The 24,053-nt window shown below is 36.7% G+C and overlaps 1 protein-coding gene across 1 annotated transcript in view; it reads right to left on the bottom strand.

The window, feature by feature from the left end:
- LOC106464002 (phosphatidylinositide phosphatase SAC2-like) overlaps positions 1-24,053 on the bottom strand; it is a 120,228-nt gene that overhangs the window by 78,475 nt on the left and 17,700 nt on the right. Inside the window, exons 2-4 of the mRNA XM_022391658.1 lie at positions 22,211-22,291; positions 13,316-13,452; positions 6,990-7,121 (exon numbers count right to left, since the gene is read on the bottom strand). Of these exons, the coding sequence (XP_022247366.1) occupies positions 6,990-7,121; positions 13,316-13,452; positions 22,211-22,291 (350 nt within the window). The remainder of the gene's footprint in view (positions 1-6,989; positions 7,122-13,315; positions 13,453-22,210; positions 22,292-24,053) is intronic.

The raw sequence follows: 24,053 nt of genomic DNA, 5'->3' as shown, positions 1-24,053 counted from the left end.
TTAACTTTAAGGTTCCCAGCTAATCTCATGTGATATTGCTACAATTGGGCATGCAACAATCCTTCATCAACAGAAGTGCAACACCACCTCCTAACACAGCTGGCTCTCTCTATACTGATTGTTCAATCATCACTTCGCGAATATACAAGAAAGTAAGATGCACCAGAAGTGGGGAGGAAGGGTAAGATGTGTGAGGAGAGGTATCTATCAGGAATACATTTTCAGTGTTAGGAAATTTTAACTATCAATACAACAAGTAACCTCCATTTACATCTAGCTAGAATCCAACAGTATGGAGGCACACTCGTGGGAAACTGCACCTCATTTGTACCAGTGTACACTCTTCACCCAGAAAGAAAGGGAAGTGGCTCAAAGACAGGTGGAAGATTCAAGCACAGTCCAAAACTGTATGCAAACTTTTTCATTCTACTTTAGCTTTGAGGATCCCAGCTCATCACATGTGATATTGCCACACTGTTGCATATAAGTGAGCATGTAACAATCCTTCACCAACAGAAGTGCAATACAATCTCCTAGCACAGCTGGCTCCCTCTATAATGATTGTTCAATCATCACTTTGAGATCATGCAATAAAGTAAGATGACCAGAAGTAGGGAGGAAGAATGAGAAGAGGTATCATTGTTGGAAAATGTTAACTTCTAATACAATAAGTAACATCTATTTACATCTAGCTAGAATCCAACAGTATGGGGACACACTTGTGGGAAACTGCACCTCATTTCTACCAGGGTACATTCTTCACCCAGAAAGAAAGGGAAGTGTCTCAAGGACAGGTTGAAGATACAAGTACAGTCCAAAACCTGTATCAGGCTTTTGGAAGTGCTATATGTATAGCATGGCTATGGTGCATCAGATAGTACGTGGTGGATCAACTCAAGTCCAACACCAGGCAACATTGGGTATTTGGCTTCTGGGCCACTAAGCAGAATTGTGTAAGGGACTAGAAGACTCTGTAAAAAGAGGGTAAAAAAAAAAGATAGACTTACTTAGTCAAAGATGGTATGATGTGTGAAGAATAGTAAAGTAAAATATCCCTAACACCTTTTTACATAATGCTCTTGTCGCCAGTCACACTGAAGCAGAAATGAGACACACTTACAACAGTACATGGAAATATATATTAAACATTTCCTGGAAGACCAGATAACCCTCATGATATCACTCTACTCCCTTTATATATATCAATCATTCGATTACACCACCATTCTCAGTTTGCTCCTGAAGAAGAAAGGTCCACCCTTTGAAAGTGCTCAGATTATACAGCTTTTATCATTTTGTATCAAGATTTCTTGAACCTACGTGTTTTTCTGATATCATGAAATAAAGAAGTATGATATTTTACTTGCAGATGCTACAAAATCTGTAGAATGTTCATCTGCCATTTCAAAATTTTATCAAATATTTTTTTTTAAATTGCAAACCAAAGAATAGGCATGTCGACTGACACATGCAAGCATTTGAGAGTTAAATATATATAGATAAAAAAATCACAAAGAAAACAATAAATTGACAAAAATATTTCTTTTACTTTTATTATAAAATTAGTATCCTGATTTAACAAGCAAAGTTATAATTTCCCTATACTGAAAATGTATTTCCAATAGATACTTACCTCCACTTCCAGTTTTTTGCATGCTACAAACCTTGAGCTCCCACGTATCCCATGATCAACGTAGTTCAAATGCATTTCACATATAAATCATCATGCGACAAACTCCTCCAAGAGGAGTGCAACACTCCTTCCTGACATAGTTAACCCCTCTCTTCGGTTCTACCGAACAATCACTTTGTGTTTTGGCAGAAGATGGAAGCACTGGTTTTCAGTCGAAAGAAAGGGTGAGAGAGGGTGAGTACCTATTCGAAATACATTTTCAGTATAGGAAAACTATAACTTCTGATACAGTAACTTACCTCTTCTCACAGATAAAGCTAGAATCCCAAACTGAATAGGTGGATGGACTGGTGAAAGAGAAAGAAAGAAGTACCCTTCGAAAGTGTTCGAACATCACCCAAAGAGTGGAGATCCTCACAGTTGAGGATCCTACGTGGAAGACTGCACCACATATGTACAAGGTATACCATATGCCCAGTGTGGAAAGAGGTGTTGTAAACATAGGCAGAAAATGAGAGGAGCACAGTCAAAAGGGAGAGAGCAATGGTTGGATAGAGATCCAAACCACCTGAAACTGGAGTCTCAATCCCTTCAACATCAGTAACATGGGTGATAGGAAAATGGATGTGCCCCAAGGCAGAGAGTGGCTTGGGCATGACAGACCCTACACAGCAAGTCAACTGCATCCAAAACTCAGTCATTGAGAACCAATATCCATGTGGGGGTAGGATGAGGACGATACTGTCGGTAAGTCAACTACAATCCCAACCTAGCTAACAAGAACCGACATACATGTGAGGGTAGGAAAGAGGATTATACCATCAGCAAGTCAACTACAATCCAAAACCCAGCCATCGGGTGAGGGTAGGAAAGAGGATCATACTGTCTTCACCTCAAGTTCAGCAGACCAAACTGGGGAGAGATATCATGCTCACCAATCTATTAACAGGGCATATGTGAGCAAATTGATAAGAAATTACTGATTTTGGAACCTGACATGTGGACAATCAGAATAATCAAAATGTTCCTATATTGTGCAATATACCACTCAAAATCAATCAGACAGGAACAACCCCCAGCAGAGTATTAGCCTCGGTATATGTTAATCTTCGAGGGGAAGCACAAGAGGAAGAACCGTAGCAACCTACATGTTTATCCATTGTGTCCCACAACACATTAGCAATGAACATAAGGCCAACTGAGTGAGAGAACAGACACACCAGTAATACAGGTGTGAGGACTTATGTTGATTGGTCCTGCTCTGAATCCAAAACCCAGCCACTTGGAACTGACATCCATGTGGTGGTAAAATGAGGGACCCCAATCAAAGGGGTGAACTTCAATTTTGATGGCTCACTCCACAGCTACAACATCCCCTCTGATATATTCAATCAGAGATGGAGCGTCAGATTGGAGGCCATATCATCTACACCAGCAGAACACCACCACCCTATTCTCAACTGAATGAATTCAATATTTTTTGTATTAGATATCATTATCACATTCAGAAGGATACCTCCATGGTCCAGCACTCCAGCAGCTTGGAACTGGAAAGTAGTAAGACTTTTGTACTCCACTGGAAAAAAAAGGTGTGGGAGAAAATGTAGTGGAAAGTCTGGAAGAACATCAATACCAGAGACAGTGCAACGGGTGACCATGAAAAAACCCTGTTTTGAAAAGCAAACAATTCCTGATATATTTCAATCTAAGGAATGGTCGGGATGGGCAGCTATCCCCTTCTGCTTTACCCAACAAGTCCATGGGTTAGTACGGTATGAAATGGACATATTAATGAAGCAGATATATCATGGGAAAAATCCTACAAGTGATCTTGTGGAACACCCCATCTCAACAGTGTGTGTGTTATGGTCATGGAAGTTATAATTGTGAAGTCATTATGACTGTACAGTGAGGATTTTACTACTTTAACAATACCTGGATAGGCACCACTTGCTACAGAGTGGGATCCTTAAAGAAAAAAATACATGCTCCTCAAAAAGGAGACATATGTATACAAAAAGGTAACTTACTTAGTCACAGTCTCACCAAAGAGTGAAGGATGGCGGCAGGTGAAAGACAGTACCCCAATGAGGAAGAAACAGCTACCTGAAGCAGATAATGAGAGATAAATGTATGAGGTTTAGTCCCAGTGCTTGATGGAAGAAGTACCTCCAGCAAACAATGGAGGTGAGATGCAGGTAAAAGGTAAGGTACCTTATCAGAGTGAAGACACCAGGAAGTAATTATGGGGAAAAGGAGAAAAGGAAGAAAAAACAAATCAAAAGCAGAATTCAATTGGTACTATAGAAACAGAGAAGTGGTGCCAGAGAATGAAACTGTGGGGAAGGGAACCAACAGAAAGAAGCTTTAAAGGCAATTAAATAACCAAAAGCATGTACAGGACATAAAAGGCCATCCAGCTCTGACCAGAAATAAAGGTGGAAGATGGAAGGAAATGAAAAGGAAGAACATGCCACACAAGTTGTCAAAGTGTAGATTAGGAAAAATCGATCCAGAACAAAAAGAATGGATCGAGCTGAAGCAGCCAAGAAAACCAGGTCTGTGCCAGCCAGGAAACAGCAATCAGAAAGACCTGACACAGAGTGGCATGGATGAATGAAATTACCTGAGGAATATGACAGACACGATGATGAAATAAAGGTATAAACTGGCCTAAATCCTGTCTAAATGCATAGATAACCAGAGCGAGTGGATGAGGAACCGAAGACCAAAAAAAGATATAACTAGGAATTGAGGAAAGAGGCAAAAGCATCCTGCTGAGGAGTACCCCACTAGAGTCAGAGCCACTGGAAATTTTTGAGGATCGAGAGACCACTCCATGGGATAAAGTGGATCTGGACTGTAAAGGTGATCTGCAATGAGGGTGAAAACACCCAGAACTTGACACACAAAAAGAAGTGCGAAAAGGGAGATTTAAGGTCGACCACAAAGGGACCTAGAACAGTGTCCCCTTGGTGAGTGATATAAGCCACCACTGGCAAATTGTTGGAATGGATCAAGATTAGTCGAATCCTGACAAGAGGAAGAAACTGAAGCAAAGCACATTGGACTGCTGGAAGTTCTAGCGTGTTAACATGGTAAGACCTTCTTTCAGCCATATACTATTGTCATGCTGATTGACCCATTTCATGCTGATTGACCCATTTCCACCAACTCTGGAGGAAAGCATTAGGGAAGGTAAACAAATCTGGACAAGAGGGATGAAGTGGTCTCAACCACATGGGGACTTTGTTCAAACACCAATGCATATCATCAAAGAGGAAAGGAGAAAAGTTATGAGGGGAATCCAAAGGAACCCTATCATACAATGTTCCCTGACGAAGTCGCATATTTGCCAGACTTAAGGGGATAAGTGCTTCCATAGAAGCCACATCCCTCAATGTGACAGAACCTCACTAGCAGTACGATAGTTAACAGTAATGAACATTCCATCAAAAGCAGTCAAAGAGGAGAAGGATGGGCCCAACAGATATAGGTGTTGAAAAAAACACCCCCAGATGACAAGAATGTTAGGTAGATAATGGGAAAGACTTCTCCAACTGGAAAATCCAACCATCCAAGCAGTGTGGATAAGAAGAAGGTGAATATGTTGTGACAACTCCAGTAAGGAATGATTTAACAGAGGCCAGATGACCAGTGTAAGTACAATCCCCTATCATGCTGAAGTCAGGTAAAACTCTGACCAACCAACAAAAACCTGATAGATTCAAAACAAGGTCAAAGGGTAAAGCACAAAACTGGTTCCCAACCTAAGATAGCATCAAAAGGGATGAAAAATATAAAAATGAGTATAAGAACTTGAAACATCTAACGTGGGCATCTTTAGTCCTGGAGAAATGGCCCACCAGAGTGTGATAAACAATAACATAGTGAAACTGGAAAGAACCAAGAAGTGATTGAGGTGGGACAGGTTGATCACAGATCTCCAATCAGCATCGAGAATACAAGACAAATGGAGGAACCCTTAGAGATAGTACAGGTAAATGATGGGAAGGTGCCAGACATGGAACATGAATAAAGAATGCAATGGCTCAGAATGAGACAAACAATGACCAAAAAAAAAAAAAAAAAAAATTAGAATGGAGCATCACAGATACCCCGCGTGATGCTAAAGATTCAGAAGTAACCCTCCCCCAAAAAAACAGACCAGTGAAAAAAAAAAGCCAGCCATAAGTCTGAAGCAGAAGTGGACAGTAAACGAACTTGGTACAAGACAGTGTCCCACCCTAGAAGATCCCAAAAGCAAAGAAGCCACATGTGTAGGGAAAGAGCCAAAGATGGCAATCACTCCAACATGGAGGTAAAGCTGAGGAAGGTATCCCATGAAAATCCCCAAGAATTAATTAGAAAGGAGGTGTACAGCAAACAATTCCTGCAGGAAAGTCAATAGAGGAAGATGTAGGCTGGATAACTTGGAAAGGGATAAAAGGATAAGATTTTAATATTTAAACAAATACAAAAAAATATATTGCAACTTAGTCACCTAGTAACAGGTGTAAAATATATATATATATATATATATATTATAATAGGAACTACCAAATTGACTATATAGTTTTAATCTGATAATGTAGTTCTGCATTTTTATTTTTATCTCTTTCCAGATGATGTAATTTCTATGCCACAAATGTCACTATGCATTTAAAGGCAAGAATAACAATGTTCTCAATGAAGACAGCCAAGAAACAGATGTGACAGCCAACAAATGGTTAAACAAATTATGTTTAAATACATAATGTTTTATAGACTGCATTTTAAAAAGAAAGTTTAAGCATAACTCCACGTTAAAAATATTTAATGATGTAACCATGTGTTGTAATGTGTTCTACTGTTTGTAAAAATAATGCCAGATACATTCCACACAGCAACAAGAAGTTAATTTATTTCTTACCTAACATTTGCAACCAGCTAATTTCACTTGTAATTGTAAGCATAAGCCCACAAACAACATTTCAACAGAAATTTTGAGACAATCTTTCAATACCCCTATCTCAGAAATAATCTTATTTACTTTTATCAATGAACTGTAAGTAACTTTTTGACACAGATCTCATAAACTCACTAAGTACTCACTAGGTGAACATTAACTTTTCATTTATTACTCACTACTCATCACTAATAGGTTACTTGTAGCTGTAAGCAATGTACCCTTGTCTCTAGGGATTGTCTGAAATTACTAGATTCTTGATATCATTGAAATTGTCAGTCCCTTCAAGCAAATATTTTAATTAACACATGAAAAATGGATCTTGCAACACATGCCTTTGAATATTTTGATTTTTAATAGCCATATAAAAATAATTACAAAATTACTGAATATGAAGGCACCACATACTATTCTAGGTTTCACTTGGGCTGTGGCTGTCTTAATAGTGTTCCATGTCCTCTGAAAACCAAGGGTGGGAATGTCTGGAGTTATACTTTGCCTTTCTGGTGTTAGGACATTTGCATGATGCTTCTTACAAGGCTATAGAAGGAAACATTTTAAAAACAGTTAGTTCATAAGAACAACACAAGTTTAATAACATTTTTTCAACTTATGACATTATTTATCATTTATTGACTTTCTTATTCTTAACTCTTTAAACCCAAGCAGATGCAGCCAGTGTCCAGCCAAAAATCCCAATTTACCCACTGGACTGTAACAGTGTCCAATAACATTTATGTCTCTTTGGCTGAAAACTAATTCAAACCATGTTGTTATCCTCAAAATTAAGAAAATTGAAGTTTTATAAAGGTATGGTGATAATTATTAGGAAATCATGAAATTAATTCCAGAAGAACACACAACAAATGATGGATTTAAAGAGTTAATAAACGACATAGTATAAAGAGACCTGCCTTTTAATTCATCATGGTCATCCTGACTACTAGTCTCTCTCAACATACAGAAAACAAAAAAATCTAGCTCCAATCCCCCAAATATTCAACCTTTTTTCAACTCTGTGTAAAGTTGCAATTTCTTCCACTACAGTAGCAATTTATTCCAAAGATTTACCAAAGGTATATAACTACCTCAACTGATGTGTTTGATTTCCAAATCTTAAATTCATTACATCTTTTCCTCATACCCTCAGAACTTAACACAAATATATCTGATGTATCAATCTTACAAATTCACTTAATTATTCTGAATACTTAAATTAGCCCATCTATGACCCTTTTAATTTCAAGAGAGCAAACAAGAAAACTCAACCTATCGACAATGTATCACCAGGATCATCTTAGCAGCCCTACTCTTAATCCATTCTCACAACTCACTGTCATTTCTAAGATAAGGGAACTAAAGCTGCACACAGTGGCCTAACTAGTGGTTTATATAAAGAAACCATGGCCTCTTTAGACTTGCAGTTGATATTCCTCTATATGCAACCAAAAACTTTACCTTTACCACTTGTAATAAAACTCAATCTAAAAGGCTTATATCATTCAACACTCCAAAATAACTCTTCTCATTCTGAAAAAAAATTAAAATTATACAAGTAGTTTACATTACAACTCACATATATAATGTTATAGTTATCATAACTATATACCATCTGTCATGTGATTATCTAACTAACCAACCAATCTAAGTCTCTCTAAAGTTAGAGCCAACCAAACCTAAAATTTTTACAATGATAATTTTACCCAATTTCCTACATATACTCCTAACAACACCATCAATATATATATGAGGAATAGCAACAGTCTCTGTAGAGATCTCTGAAATATACTGCTTGTAACATTAGTCCAGTTAGAATGAACTCAATTTATAACAACTTTTCACTTCCACCCATTTCACTAACTTACTGTATCTTCTACTCTAGCTAATGTAATTTTTTTTTACCCATCTTTTAGTTGGCCCTACTCCTAAAACCAAATCATATTCACCCCTTTATCCTCACCCAAATAAGAAGTAGCATCCTTGAAAAAAGTTAATAGGTTAGTAAGACAGAATCTTCCCTTTGTGAAGCTCTGTTGGCTGTTTGACAACATTTAAAAAACTTTACAAAGAAAGGTCATAATGCTAGGCTTGTAAGTCACATTTGAACTAAAAAGTAGTTTTTAATCCATGCTGTAGCATCACTGTTTATAAGGTGAACTTGATGCTAGACTAAAATTAATGAGGGTAAAAATTCACAAAACAGAAAGCTGCTCTTTTTTATTACAAGCACACAATAATCAAGACCGACTTTTTAACTTATTGTCCATGAAGATACAAAAGCTTGTCAATTTGTTTAATGGCTTTCCTATCATTGATAAGAAAAAAGGTTACATACATACAGTCAAGTACAATGTATTCCTTGGCACTTTTTACAACAAACTATTTGTTAGCAATAATTTCTGGTTTTGTTATTTGTGTTATTTGTATTATATGTATTAAATAACCATAATTTTGTTAATGCATGTGATTTCCAATAACACATCTTGAAGAAAAAGATATATCAAAAACAGATAAAAAAACTGATACAGACAATTTTTCTCTGAGTTTTAAAGAAGGTCAAAGATCAGACATGTGAGCCTCTCCATTTTATTTTGGGTAGCCTAGTAAACATTGGATATGTGCCTGAGGATTGGAAAATTGCTAATGTCGCTCCTATTTTTAAAGGAGGTAATAACACTATCTCTGGAAATTACAAGCCAGTTAGTGTAAAAAATTCTAGTCTAATGAAAGAAGCTTTATAATACTGTATTTAAATATATCACAGGCAAAACAAATCTTTATTTATACTCAAAAACAATCAAAACTATACAAGTGCTTAGAATGAAGGACAACACTTTTATAAAGATTATAAACATTTGGCAGTTTGAACCAAAACATCTTATGCAACATATGGCCAAAACAGCCAGGTTCAGGTATAATTGTTCCGAATTTCAAACTACTGATGAGATGAGCAGTAACCAGCAAGCAGCACCTGCTGCCTACAGTGACATGGCTCTCACTCTTATAATGTACACACAGTGAGAAGTATGTTCAGCATCATATCACTACATGAGCCTTAAGCCTTCTAAGCCACAGCCCAGCAACCCTAACTACTAGGCCATGCCTGGATCAACATGAAAACGAAATATGAAGACAAAACCTTTTACAAAGCTATATATTGCATATGTATGTATAAGAACATCAAAAAAGCAAAAAACATATTAAAAATACCCGATACAATTGAATAAAGATCATAATTATTACAGGGTAATTTAATGAAACAACAGTTACTCAATTCTATGCAGAAAACATGTTATCATTTTTCATGTTATTTACATATAACATGAAAATGTAAAGACATCAGCCATATCTGAAAGCTAGGATATCACTGGCTAAGATTATGTTGTTAAATTCATGAGTTTTGATCACTGATTTCCTTGGACTGTGTTCTTCCTACACATTAATATTATAAAAGACATGAAATTGGGAAAGTTTTATTTCATCTTGAGAAAATAATGATGATTAATATATTCCTCTTCCAATTTGAGATGTCCAACCATGTAACCATTACATCATGGAAGACCGTGAAGCCAACTGATACCAGCAGTTAGGCTTGACATGAATTTTGGTAGTGATAACTTGTAATGCAATGCATGATGTTATCCTCAACCATGGAAAGTTCTATTAATTATTATTGTTGTACTTTTTATATGTTTAAGCATATGCCTTTTTTGTTTCCTTAATGTATTTTATCTGTTTAAATTAACTCAGGGACTATTTATCTTTATCACGTTTTTTAACATATATTAATGTATAGATTCAATGGTACTAGATTTTTACAAAAGATTATGAAAGATTGGAATTTTAAATTTTCAACCTGAGCAGCAACTTATGTACACATAGGCTAAATGGCCAGGTTAGAGACCATCAATTAAAAATTATCCACAATAGCTAGCAGCACCCATTGCCATAAGGGCTTTGTTTGGCTCTTTAAATTATATAATAGGATTGACTGTCACCTAGAAACACAGACTTATCTATTTGCCATGTAATAGTATCTCCAGGTTTTACTTCATTGTGTAGATTAAAATATTATTTTAAAAGTCAAAGAAAATGCTTATGCTAGCAGATATTTTGTAAAATCAAACATGTATACGAGACTTTATACATGTATTTTAAGGATAATTACAGTGTATGCCAAAGTGACTAAAAAATATCTAAAATATTTTAGACCTTAACCAAATCAAACCAATGATTGGCAGATTCCCACTTCAGCCATAAACAGTAAACTAAACATAGGAAACAGATGTGAAAAGGTCAGAAGTAGAAACTCTCAGGGGAAGTACTTTGGAGCTTCATGGTCAATACTAAAGCAAATAGAACAGTACTACTTACATTTTTCAACTATTAAAGTTTTATGGTTGATAAAATTGACTTCTCCCATATAGTGTTAGAGTAGAGAAAATAACAGAAAAATACAAGTTTTTCTGAAAAAAAAATATTTGATACTTATTTAGAATGTTTTAGAGATTCTGCAAATTAAATTTGAAAATTTTCAGATGATGAAAAGTATTTTTAATCTTAAGATGATAATCTCTTTACACTTGGAGAAGTCAGCACTCTGACTCCATATATTCATAGACAAATGTTTAGTAAAATTAAAAATTCTGATTTTTTTTGTCTACAAAAGACATGTAATATTTAGCAAAAGCTTGAAGAATGTTAAAGTTATAGTATGAAACCTCCAACAGTCACATGTTAAGCTTTTGTGCTGTGGATGTTAAAATGAATACTGACAGAAGGTCCACATCAACATACATGGCTCTGATCTATGCCTGAGATGCTGACACAGCTGTAAAGTATTCCAAGTACAAAATTTGTTAGACTTGCTTGCAACCAGGGCAAATGGGCATTGCCAAAATAATGTGTACAGTTACTTCCAATGCAACAGTGCTTTGAAATGATGTCCTAATATGCCTTTTCACACACTCATAAATATACAATTTCTTCCTCCTGCAAAGCAATGTCTATACATCCATCACATTTCACATAAATTAATTTAGCTTCAGTTAAAAAGTGCACAAACTTTCTTCTTTCAGATTTAGCCATAAAGTGAGCAAATGTCACAACTTGCTTGTCTTTCGTGTATATATTTTTTTTCCAATATCTACTCTCTTCTTTTCATCTTGTTCAAAAATCCAGGTGAAATCAGTAAAAAGGCACATGTTTACTTTTTTTTGCAATTGTATTACAAAACAAATGAATACTTTCTTATTCAAGAATTTCACCTGTTTCCACTTCCTTGAACAGTTTCAGTTTTGCTAGTTTTTTCCCCAAAGCTTCCTTGTGGTGCTTATTATTTCTATATAAAACAACAGATTTCAATTTCAAGTTTGTGCACTTCACTACATGATCTTTCTGCCACACGTTTTGGTAACTGTGTTACCAGTTTGCTTGTTCATAAAGCATATGTTTTTTCTTTCTTCTCATTGTTAACTTACATTCTTGGGGAAAATTTTCAGCCCCATCTAAATATTGTCATATGATGATCAAAGTTAATGGAATAATGCCAAAAAACTTCTGTATAAAATGTCTTGAAACTTGACTAACACATTCAATAAACAAAAGTGACAGACAATTATTTCTCTATGCAAATCACTAGTTAGGCCTCACTTTAAACACCATGTACAAGTTTGGTCTCCTTATCTAAGAAAGGATGTTGACTTATAGAAAATGGTTCAGAGGTGGGTTACTGGAATGATTACAAGGATGAAAGAGTTACTGATATACTGTAGGTTAAGATCTTTTAAATCATTTTTCTTGAGAAAAGAAGAGAAAGAAGTTTACAGATTACCCATGAGATCAATATGATAATCTCTCTGATTTCCTTGTAATTTATTCAAAGGATAATAAAATGAGTCCATATAATTCACCATATAGTAACCTAAATTAATTTAGGTATGTGAATAATATTAAGGCATTTCATCTAATTCATTATTCAGTATTATACAGAGGACCAACTATTTAATGATTGTATATTATATATACATGTTACAGATTCATTTCCTCTTTCACAAAAGGTAAAATCAAAAATATCTGTGCATAGAGGTGTGGCCAATCAAGGAATGAATTAGGTCTCTATGTCACAGATGATTTTTCACCTTTGGTGAAAAAGGAAATAAATCTTTAATATATATATATAAAATAAAATAAGAGGATGTAACTTTCAGATCTGGAAAAAACAGCTAATGCTCCAGTTAAAGTAGCTTTATTTTTTTGACAGGGTGATCATCTTTTATGGAATGAGCAGGCACCTCAAAAGAGCTTAAGAAGGAATATATGACTTCTTGAAAAATACAGAGTGGATTTATATTTTTTCTCAGGGGTGGGTGCAAAAGGACAGTTTTGAAGGACCAAATAGTTCATTGTTGTTTGTAGTGTTATTACAATCTAATAAAAGCAAAAGCCATACCTAAATACTTATGAAGACTTCATGACCTTACAAACTGCATTGCATGGTGCATCAGTAATTTACATTTACTGAAAAGTTGAAATGTTACACAATGTATTCCATAAATATGTCTGACCTTTAACAAACAAAATTAAAAATAAATATGTACTTCAATTTAAAATTACAAGCTTTAGCTAAAACAAAACAGTAAAAACACACCTGACAATTTTGCAATGAAGCATCAGGTGAATTAAAAATGCTAAGCTAGGGTAACCTTTAAACACTGAAATAGATAACTTCAAACCTCTATGTCAATGTCTGGAGAATCTTGCTTATTTAAAGGCAACAATGCAACTTTCTGGATCTTATAGACATTGCTGTTCCCATGAAGACAGCCCACTAGTGCCTTCTGGTGAATTACCACTAACCTTTTGCTTGAATCTAGCAAGAAAAAGTATCAAAGAGTTAGATACTATAATAAATACTATACAATTAGTACATTAAAATATAATATAGAAGTATTCCTTTGCTAATTAAGAACTGTCTATGTTTCAAACAGAAGAAATTTACATATCTTTGTGATTCAGTATGCTCTTTTCAGTTTGTAAAGACATTGGTTGATAATTTTTTAAACAAAACTAAAGTAAAATTGTGACATTTCTACTTTTCCATTAGCCATTTTCTATACCACAATAGTTGAGGAAACATTACAGCATATATGTAACTTTTTCTTTCCTAAATAACATGAGTAAAGTTATATGACATCCAATACAGAGAATTAAACATGATTTTGAATGACTTTATTTGAAATCAGATAAACACTTTTCCCAATGGACCAGTAAAATCCCCAGCTAATTAACATAATCTTCTTAAGTATCTAATGCAAAAACATCAAGTTTGGCTTCAAGTTTTAATACTGTGGAGAGAATTCATACAATTATTAAAAATTATTAGAGATTCAAACAGTTTTCCTGCAAGTTGACTCTTAACCCTTTCTGGGCCAGAGGGATTTCACTGATATTTTCCATTTATTTCCTTTACACAGTGGAAATACTTATCCAAAGTGTTTGAAACATAGCATAACATTTCTAAACAGTATATACTTCCTGCTTAAAACTTTTCCAAAATTTTATTTAGTATTTCTGATATTTTTTAAATAGTGAAATTTCAAAATTTTCCTTTGAGAAACCATTTTGAAGAAACCTGATAAATGCTTCCTTTCATTTTAGAACTTCATTTAGTTTTATCATTGATCAGAAATCCAATTTATATATATCAAGTCAGTTTCAAATTGTTTAATTTTGTACTAACAATTTCATCACTACATCTATAGATAAACAACTCTCCTAGTGCCAGTGTATTTTTAGATATGCAATAAAAAACAAAAAGATGCACGTTAAAATATTTCAATGCTTATCTGAAACTTGAAACTGAAAACTTTGGGACATTTGAAGAGATATACTCTTTCTTTGTGATGGTACAAAACTTAAATAACCCATACAGCAAAAGAAGGACATACATGTGCCCATGGCAGGAAAAGAGTTACCAAAGTTATAATTTTCCTAAATGAAAATGTATTTCTGATAGGTACTTCCCTCCGCTCACAAGATTAGCTTTCTCGTTTTATGCTGACCCGAAATGAGAAGAACAGATTAGATGATCTAAGGAGGGGTACCCCACCACATCTGAGCCAGGTATCTCTTTATTAAGAAGATCGACATGATCAGGAGGACCATACATGATGGAACATTAAAAGGAGCATATCCACATTGGAGAAGATACTTTAGCAATGTGATCTTACACAGAAATTAGAATCACTCAATACCACAATGAATGGTGGGTAAGTGAGGATGTGTCCCACGGTGTAAAGTGGCTAGGACATGACAGACTGTACTTGGTTAATCAACTAAATCCAAAACATCACTCGCTGGGTACCCAGATCCTCACGAGGGTAGGATGAGGATCATATTGTCTTCACTTAAAGTCCCAGAGTCAAGAGGGAACCTAACATTCTACTTCAGGAACTCAGAGGGTAGCCTAATGCCAGGGATCCGGAAATGTGTCATCTGGAATCTGAGGGAAGTCCAACACATGCACTCAACCCCCCGTGACCATGAAATCAATCAACAACCTTAGATTGGTAACAATCTCATCACCCAAGGAGGGAAAACCCAGGACAGAAGAGGAAAAAGGCCATGTAGACCTTCTGCAACCCACAACACGGAAGACAAGTCAAGAGGGTAAGATGGACAACCCAAAACCTGTGTGAGGACTTATGTGATTGGTTCACTCAATCTCCAAAATCTCACTTGCTGGGTACCAATATCCATGCGAGGGTAAGAAGAGGGTACCCAATGGAAGGGTGAACTGCATTTGGGCATCTCCACTCTAGGAAATACTTACTCATCTGGAGGATCTTGTAACTCCCTCTACATCGGCAGAACACCACTGCTCTACTCTGAATTGAATGGTTATAACCATCTTTGTCGAACCCATCCAGCTAGTTGCCTCCATGGTCAACCACCCCAGTGGCTTGGAACTGGTAAGTGGTAAAGATTCCCATACTTCACTGGAAGAAAGGTGGGAAAAGTGCAGTAGAGAGCACTGGTGGACTGCAACACCCAAGACATTGCAATGGTGATCACAAAACCCTATTTTGAAAAGCAGACCACACCGATTTATTCAATCTAGTTATAGCAGGGATGGGCAGCAATCCCCTTCTGCTTTACCTCAGCCATCCATGGGTGGTATGGTTCAAGACAGGCATATTATGATGCAATTATCACAAGGAATTTACACTCTAGTGATCTTGTGAAATACCTCATCTCAAGGGTGAGCATACATAGTCATGAAAAATTTATAAGAATCAACATCGCTTACAGTGCAGATTTTATAGCAAGATATCTGTGAATGGTTATAGCCATCTAAGTGGAACCCATTCCAAGTAAAGACAGAATATCTGGTCAGGTACCACTCACCACAGAGGAGGATCCAAAGTGAAGCTGAAGCAGGGGCCCCTGAAAGAAAAGAAAGCATTAGTGAGGAATTACTTTATGTCACAGCCATGCCAAAGTCTGTGGAATAGCCACAGGCAGCAGGCAACACCCTGAGGAAGCAGAAACAGCAATGTGGTGTAGGTAGTGGGAGATGAATGTGTGTGGAGTCATCACATGCCCAATCTCAGAATCTCTTCCAATGGCCAATGAAGAAGAGTGGCAAGGGAGAAGGTAAGGTGATGGATTTGATGTGAGGAAACATGAAAGAGATCAGGCTGAGAAGGAGATAAGGAAGAATAGGCCAACTGGATCAAACACTGAACCTAATTGGTCAGGGTAACCAGGGAAAGATCATGGTAAAAGAAAGTTGCCAAGGGATAAAATGGTGGGAATGAGAACTCTGCAAAGAAGCCATGCAAGCAATATAACAAATGGTCAGGACAGAAGAGTTTATCCCAATCATGACGAGGATAGAAATGAGATATAGAGAATAGACAGACTGACCTTCTCGAGCCACAGAGGTCTTGGGAAGGAAAGCATGACCTGGATAAAGAATAAGGTAGGAGGAGCAGTACAAGGTCTTGGTACTGTCGAGGGTGAAAATATCTGACCTACGAGCCCTCAGATCAGGAGTAGGAGGAAATATGCCTTCAAAGAGAGATGAAACAGGGAACACATAGACAGAGATTCAAATGGAGGTAAAGTGAGGGTATGAAAGACCAGATTAATGTCCCAGTCCGGGAGCAATGGACACCCTGGTAGCCAATGGAGCTGGAAGGAAGTAAATGAATCAACATGGAAAGAACAGAGGAATCAAAGGCCCTGTGGAAGCAGGAAAAATGGAATATATGAGATAATGCTGCCCAAAACCCCGAAATCAAGTAGACCAAAGAACCCCTCTAAAACAATCACTTGAAAAACTTGGAGATACAGGCAACTATTGGGAGAAAAGCCCAGAAATCTGAAGTCAATGCCCAGATGCAATAAGCACTCAATTTGCATTGATAGATGGCCAATGAAGAAGAGCGATAGAACAGGCTAAATGTGAGGCTACTCTGCAAGAGAAACCAGAACTCAACAAGGACCTGACAAAAGCCAGGCATAAAGACAGAGGATGGATGGCACAGAATGTAGTGCCATTGACTGGGGTTGATGGAGGGTAAACATAAAGGAACAGATGAGACCAATCTTGGCTGAATGCATTGGAAGACAAGGCTTGAGGATGGAGGCCCAGGGACCAAATCCGAGGTAGTTTGGCAAAGGAATCGATATGGGACATACGCAGATGCAGATAGAGCCACCAAAAAATGGCAGGATGCAGGGACCACTCTGTGGGATAAACACGATCCAGTTGGGAAAATAATTGGCTATGAGACTGAAAGCACCTGGTACATGACATACCATCAAAGAAATCTGGCAGTGGAGGAGGAAGCAAGATCTCTGCTGACATGTGGGCTATGTTCAACTCCAAAAGGAGATCGTCTACAAGGGATGAGGGTAGGGATACAGAAGTATCCAAGGGATTCCGGGCAAAGTTCCATTGATAGTGAAGGAGCCTTTGAAGAAGCCACATGTGGGCCCTGCCCAGGGGTATGAGAGTGGTCATGGAGGACCACATCTCCAAAAGTAATAGAACCTCGTGAACTGTAAGTGAGGGAACAGACAGGGCTTTCCAAATGGCCCATTCCATACAATGGAGCCGGAGATTAGAAGGTTGGGCCTGACTGATATGTTGAAGAAAACACCTAAATGGATAAGATATTGGGTAGGAAAAAGGAAAGACTTCTCTAATTTGACCAACCAGTCCACTTGTGCAGCTTTAAGCTAGGAGCTGATAAGTGTGACAGACCGATTCCCATTCAAAATGACCAAGAAGAAGCCAGTCGTCCATATAAACATGGAAGCACCACCCCATGGCATGTATATGTCGACCAAAGGAATGGACCACATGACAAAACATGTATGGTGTTAAGGCTAGACTGAAAGGTAAGGCTCGAAACTGGTACACAAACCCCTGATGGACAAACCAAAGATATCAATAGGAAAGATCCACCATAGGAATGTGTAGGTAAGCATTGGAAATGTCCACCTTGGTTCCACCGAAGAGAAAGGTATGTCTCCATGGTAAAGAGATGAGTGTGAACATACTGATTGAGATTGTATAAATCAATGACAGGATGCCAATCCCCAGTTTTTGGGGAAGCACAAGCAGGCAGGAGTAAAACCCCTTCGAACCTGGTGGAGCTGGTTCAATAGTCTGTTGTGCAAGGAGGTCATGAATGGCCTCTGACAGATACTAGTGTGTTGAGGAATCCCGAGGAGAAGGGAAGGGAAGAGGAATACTGGGTAATGGAGGGTGGAGAAAGGGGGATAATGTACAACTCCGAGAGCACCTTGTGAACCCAGACATCAGCAAGAAAAGGTCCCCATAAATGAACTGCACACATAGTCAGCAGTACTGCTGTTGGCGGATCATGCAATGTCGAGTAAATCATTGAACTGTAGCACTGCGAGAGGGTGGGACAGGAAGAGGTGTCGCGCTCAGTCTCGACTGCGACAAATGAGCCACCAAGTTAGTAAGGGTAGAATGCAACTCCAAAGACTCAGGAACCGAGTCAAACACATAACATTGCAAAAATGGCACCATGTGGAGATCCCTCAGATAAGGAGCCTGGAGAAAGGTCCACCTAAAACTGCATCACGGCCAAACAGATCCCCAAAACAAGCAAACCACATTTGAAGCAAGAGAGCTAAAGATGACAGACAAGCCAAAACATAAGTAAGGATGGAGAGGAATTCAGCAGAAAAGCCCTCAGGGTTCCTGTGAAGTGGTGACTGTAACTTCAAAATTCATAAACGGGAAACACAAGGAAGTAATGCTATATTAAAATATTAACTCCAGAACTGGGAGGTGTAGTAAATAAAGTTAAGAAAAATATAAAAATGAAAAAAAATAAAAAACTTTAAGGTAACTGAATAATATAAAACAAATGTCTGAAGTTGGCAGCTGCCAAATTAAAAGTGATAGTTTGGTAGTGGCACATAGAGGGGGTAACATGCATCACGTGATAGTAGTGCTCTCCTGTTGGTGGAGAGGTGATGCATGATGATTTGCATGAGACGTGTTTCCAACAGAGGGAGGATGAAGGCTTGTAGCATGTGCTCTCCTATTGGTGGAGAGGTGACGCATGATGATTTGCATGAGCGATGTGTTTCCAACAGATGGAGGATGAAGGCTTGTGGCATGTGTTTCTGAAAATGTTCATATATAGAGGGCAGCACAAAACGAGAAAACCTAATCTTGTGAGCAAAGGGAGAATAACTTATCAGAATTTTTATTTTCACAATTCATCTTTCTAATTGGAGCTATAAACCATAAAAAAACACAGCAAAACTGACAAAAATTTATCGATGAGCTAGGACCTCATCTTTCACAATAGTATTACTGTTACATTTATCAGCCATTGGATCATGATTTTTGTCATTATTCTTGGTCAAGATCAATTTGTATCTTATAAATATAGTTTCTTTCAATACATAGCAAGTTTTTTATTCATTTTTATGGTGTGAATAAGATAAATTTAACAATAATAATTAATAAAAACGGATTTGTACCATATGTTTACACAAATAACCCTCAAGCTATATGTTAAATTAGTTTTCAAAAACACCAACTGTGGGATAGACTCGTATCGGGTAATATGGTATTTTTCTTTTGTTTCTAAGACTGAAATCACCAATTTTCTATTCTGAATATTCATTTATGTTGTTCTTATTCAACATGTGAAGTGATTCATCAATTGGCCAATAAGTACGTTTATTTACAACCCCAGTTATTCTCTGGTCAAAGGAAAAGTATAAATATGAATACTTTGATTGTATTTATCATCATTTAATAGATTACAATTGCAACTTTCTCATGTATTCCAGGATAAGTAGGTTTCACTTTCAGTGTGTCCAATAGCATCACCATAACCTGTAACATGTGATTAGCTTCAGCATGTGACATAACCACAAGGAATTGAGTTCAATTATCAACAAGATGAAAGCTTTTTTAGTAAGTTCAATTGTAATATATTTCATGAGTCCTTTTGCAGATGTTATATGCATACATCTAATCTGATATGAAATAATTAAATTACTATAGTAAACAATAAGTTCCTTCCCAACCAAATAAGTATAGTTTTCCCCGTATAGCTACAGAAGAAAATAAAATTACATCTTTCAAATGAAAATATATGAATGTATGTCCACAACTTGGCAATGTTTTATTTAAATCAAATTTAAAGACACTTTGTTTTCCATAAATTCGGCCATTTAACTTTTACATTTTCTCTTCCTCATATTGACAGCAGACATTGTACAGCAGTAATTTTTATAGCAATTTATAATAATCTGGATTAATTCTTAAAACAATATAAAATTCAGGAGCCAACACGATTAATTAGTTGAATGGATGGCAACTGCCTGTTGTAGAAACACAAGTATAGAGGATGATGTTTAGAAAGTCTTCTGCCTTTCCTCTTCAGATCAGTGTGAGTATGGTTTTGTCAGTCTTTATAGTATCCTGGTAAACTGTGGAAGATGTACTCTGATTGGATGTTTTATTTCTGTTTCTAATTGGTGAAAAGACTTTCTGAAGATTCAACCAATGGTAGCCACAGGTTACTCACCTCTAATTCACAATCTCTGTTTAGTGAAGGTTTTATTGTGTTACCGTAATGTAAAATAATTCTTTAATTTTTCTTGTCTTCCAAATATTGTCTGTGTTGCTGGCTTGCATAGTATACATAAGTGCAGCTAATATGTGCCTAAAAGTTTCTTACAACACTTTTTTCCTCAGGTGCAGGTTATACCGAGGGGTTGGTTATTTATGTAAAAATACAGTATCATCCAAACCATTTCCAACTGATTACCATACTCACTATCCCTAACTAAAAACTTACTTGATATTTTGTCATAGAAGAAAATTCCTATATTTTTCAGGTATAATTTAATGCAAAAATGTTGTCAGAAATGAACAGAATATCAAAAGAAACAACAGAAAAGCATCCAAGTTTGTGGTTTGGTCCTAAGATTTTACATTAAGATCCTTTATTCATCACTAAAGGACTCCTGGTAGCTAATATGTTGACAAATCACAAATTACTTTCTTTACTATTATAATGAAGCATAATATAATCATAATATGTTTCACTTCTTTCAGACATTTGCACAAAGCTAAACAAAGGTTCCCTGTGCTAGCTGTCCCTAATTTGGAACTGATAGGTTAGAGGGAAGACATCTAGACAACAACAACACTCACTGCCAACTGTTGGACAATTCTAATTCGAAAACCAAGACTTGACCATCACTCTTAAAATGCACCCATAGCCTCAATGACAAGATGTAAGACATGAACCTATGGATCTATATAGTCCAGTGAGTTAAACACTAGACTACACTCAGTCTATACAAATTAAAAATCTCTTATCTGTTTGCTATAGATATTTTTAAAGATGAGCTTTATTAGTAATTGTTCAGACAAGCTGTAACATCATAAAAGGGTGGCCACAAAGAGCTGTACTAATAAAACCACAGACAAAGGCAAAAAATTACTTGAAAATAAAGGCATAAATCATCATTATATAAGTATAAACTTATACATAACTGATAAAAACTGGATGCTATGCAGAAACTAAATTTGCAACATTTTCAAGTGTTTCTTTCTGAAATACACTAAATTTTACTAGAAATGAATTCTAAGACACTTGTGAGTAAAAAAATTGTTGAAAAAGAATTAAACTTGTATATTTACTAAAATTCTGAAATTCTACATGTAGGTGTGCTTTTGACACCTGAAAGGTATACACCAGTTGTGACAGGGTTATGTGTTGGAGTTGAAAAGTTATAAATTCAAATTTTAATATTAGGGGTAACTACTTTAAGCTTTGGTAACCAGGATGCAGACTTTTTTTTCAAAATTTTTTTTGTTGCTTTGTGGAGTGATTGGTCTGGTGATGCAGTTTGTGCATTTAGTTTTAATACTTTTTGGAACTTTCCTGGAATGATGTATGGGTCTATGAAGGCTGTGTTTGAATTGGATGAAGAAGTAACCTACAAAATTATTTCTTTATAAATATATCTTTTTTTGGGTCAAGGGGAGGTCTCATTTTAATTTTTCTTTCTATATTTAAATGTTCCATATAATGAAAATACCTTACCAGAATAAGCTTGAAATTTCCCAACAATTCCATAAATAACTCCAATGCAAGCTGCCTGTTTCAACATTTCTTGATTGCATGCTATAAAAAGAAAAAAAAAAAAGGAAAAATTTATTTATCATTGCATGATTTAGTACGTCTTCCTTTAAATAGCTGAAGTTATTATTTTCCTATACTTAAAATATATTTCCCAATAGCTATTTTCATTCAGTGCTGCCCTCTATACACAAAAAATTTTTTCACATACCACAAGCCTTGAACACCCACATACACCATGATCAGAGTGGTTCAACTGCATCTCGCATGTAAATCATCACATGACAACCTTCCACCAATAAGAGTGCAACACACCCTTCTGTTGCATGCGACTCCTCTCTATTCGATTCTACCAATCTATCACTTTGAGATTATACAGAAAATGAAGCACCAGTTTTCAGTAGGGAGAAAGGGTGGGAAGTGTGAGAGGATGTAGGCACCAATCGGAAATCTATTTTCGGTATAGGAAAATAATTATTTCCAATACGGTACATTACCTCCGCTCACATGTATAGCTAGGATCCCACACTGAATAGGGTGAAGGGATCGGTGCAAGGGATAAAAAGAAGTATCCTTCAAAAGCATTTGAAGAACACCCCTAAAGTGTGATCCCCATTGGGAGAAGAACACATGTGGGAGACCATACCACTTCTGTACCAAGTATACACTGTGTCCAGTGTAGAAAGAGGTGTCGCAAATATAGGTGGAAAATGGGAGGAACACAACCAAATACAGAAATAAAAACGGGTTGGGTTGGAATGTGAACCACAATATACCGAAATCTCAATCCTGTAGATGAAGAAAGACTATAGAAAAACCATCTACAGACACAAATGTAGGAAAAGTGAAAATGGATGGGTTCTAATGAGTAGAATGGCTAGGGCGAGACGGACCATATGCGGCCAGATCAACTCCAGTCCAAAACCAAGTGGTATCAGGAACAGAACCTCCGACCCGTAGTAGGAGGAGGATACACACCATCCTCATCTCAAGTTAAGTAAAACATGAGTATATACTATGCAAACCAATCAACAAAATGGGCATATGTACACAAATATCCAACCAACCATACATCCTGTAATCCTACATCTGAATAATGGCAGAAAGAGATATGCCAATGTGAAAAATCATAGCAAACTCAAACTCAATCAGACAAGCATCCCAGTGTACAACATCAGCCTCAGGTAGTGAAAATTCCCTTAGGTGGAGTGCAAGAGAGAGAATCATTGCCTCAATCAAAATTATCCTCAAGAAAGGACTGCACAGAAGCTAGAGCAAAACACTACCCTCCGGGTCTCACCACACGGAAGTGGATCACCTAGAGCAATATATAGCAATCTCACCTTCCAGATAGAACCACACAGAAGCTGGGTGCAACCTAATCCTCTGGAACACACTGCACGGAGGTGGAGATCATGAGGCAACTTGAGTGAGGAAAAGTAAACACAACCAACATGTGTGAGGATATGTATTAGACTGGTCCAACTCTTATCCAAAACTTCTCACTGGAAACCAGCATCTAGGTGATGGTAGGATGATGGATCCCAATCAAAAGATTGAACTGCAAATGTGAAGGATCTACTCCAAAGCAATATTATCCTCTGGATAGAACCACACAAAGGCTTGAGCACAATTGCAACCTCCATGTCCCACTACACAGAAGTAGATCACATCTAAAAAATATAAGCAGCATCACCCTCTGAATAGAACTACAGAGAAGCTGGATGCAACAACAACCTCTGGTGAGACTCCAGGAAAAAAGGAAAGTGCCCAATCTTATTGAAAGACACCTGGACAGGGGAACAAA

Source organism: Limulus polyphemus, unplaced genomic scaffold (genome assembly GCF_000517525.1).
Source record: "Limulus polyphemus unplaced genomic scaffold, Limulus_polyphemus-2.1.2 Scaffold1538, whole genome shotgun sequence".
Lineage (NCBI taxonomy): Eukaryota > Metazoa > Arthropoda > Merostomata > Xiphosura > Limulidae > Limulus > Limulus polyphemus.
This window is presented reverse-complemented; position numbering and strand designations above follow the sequence as displayed.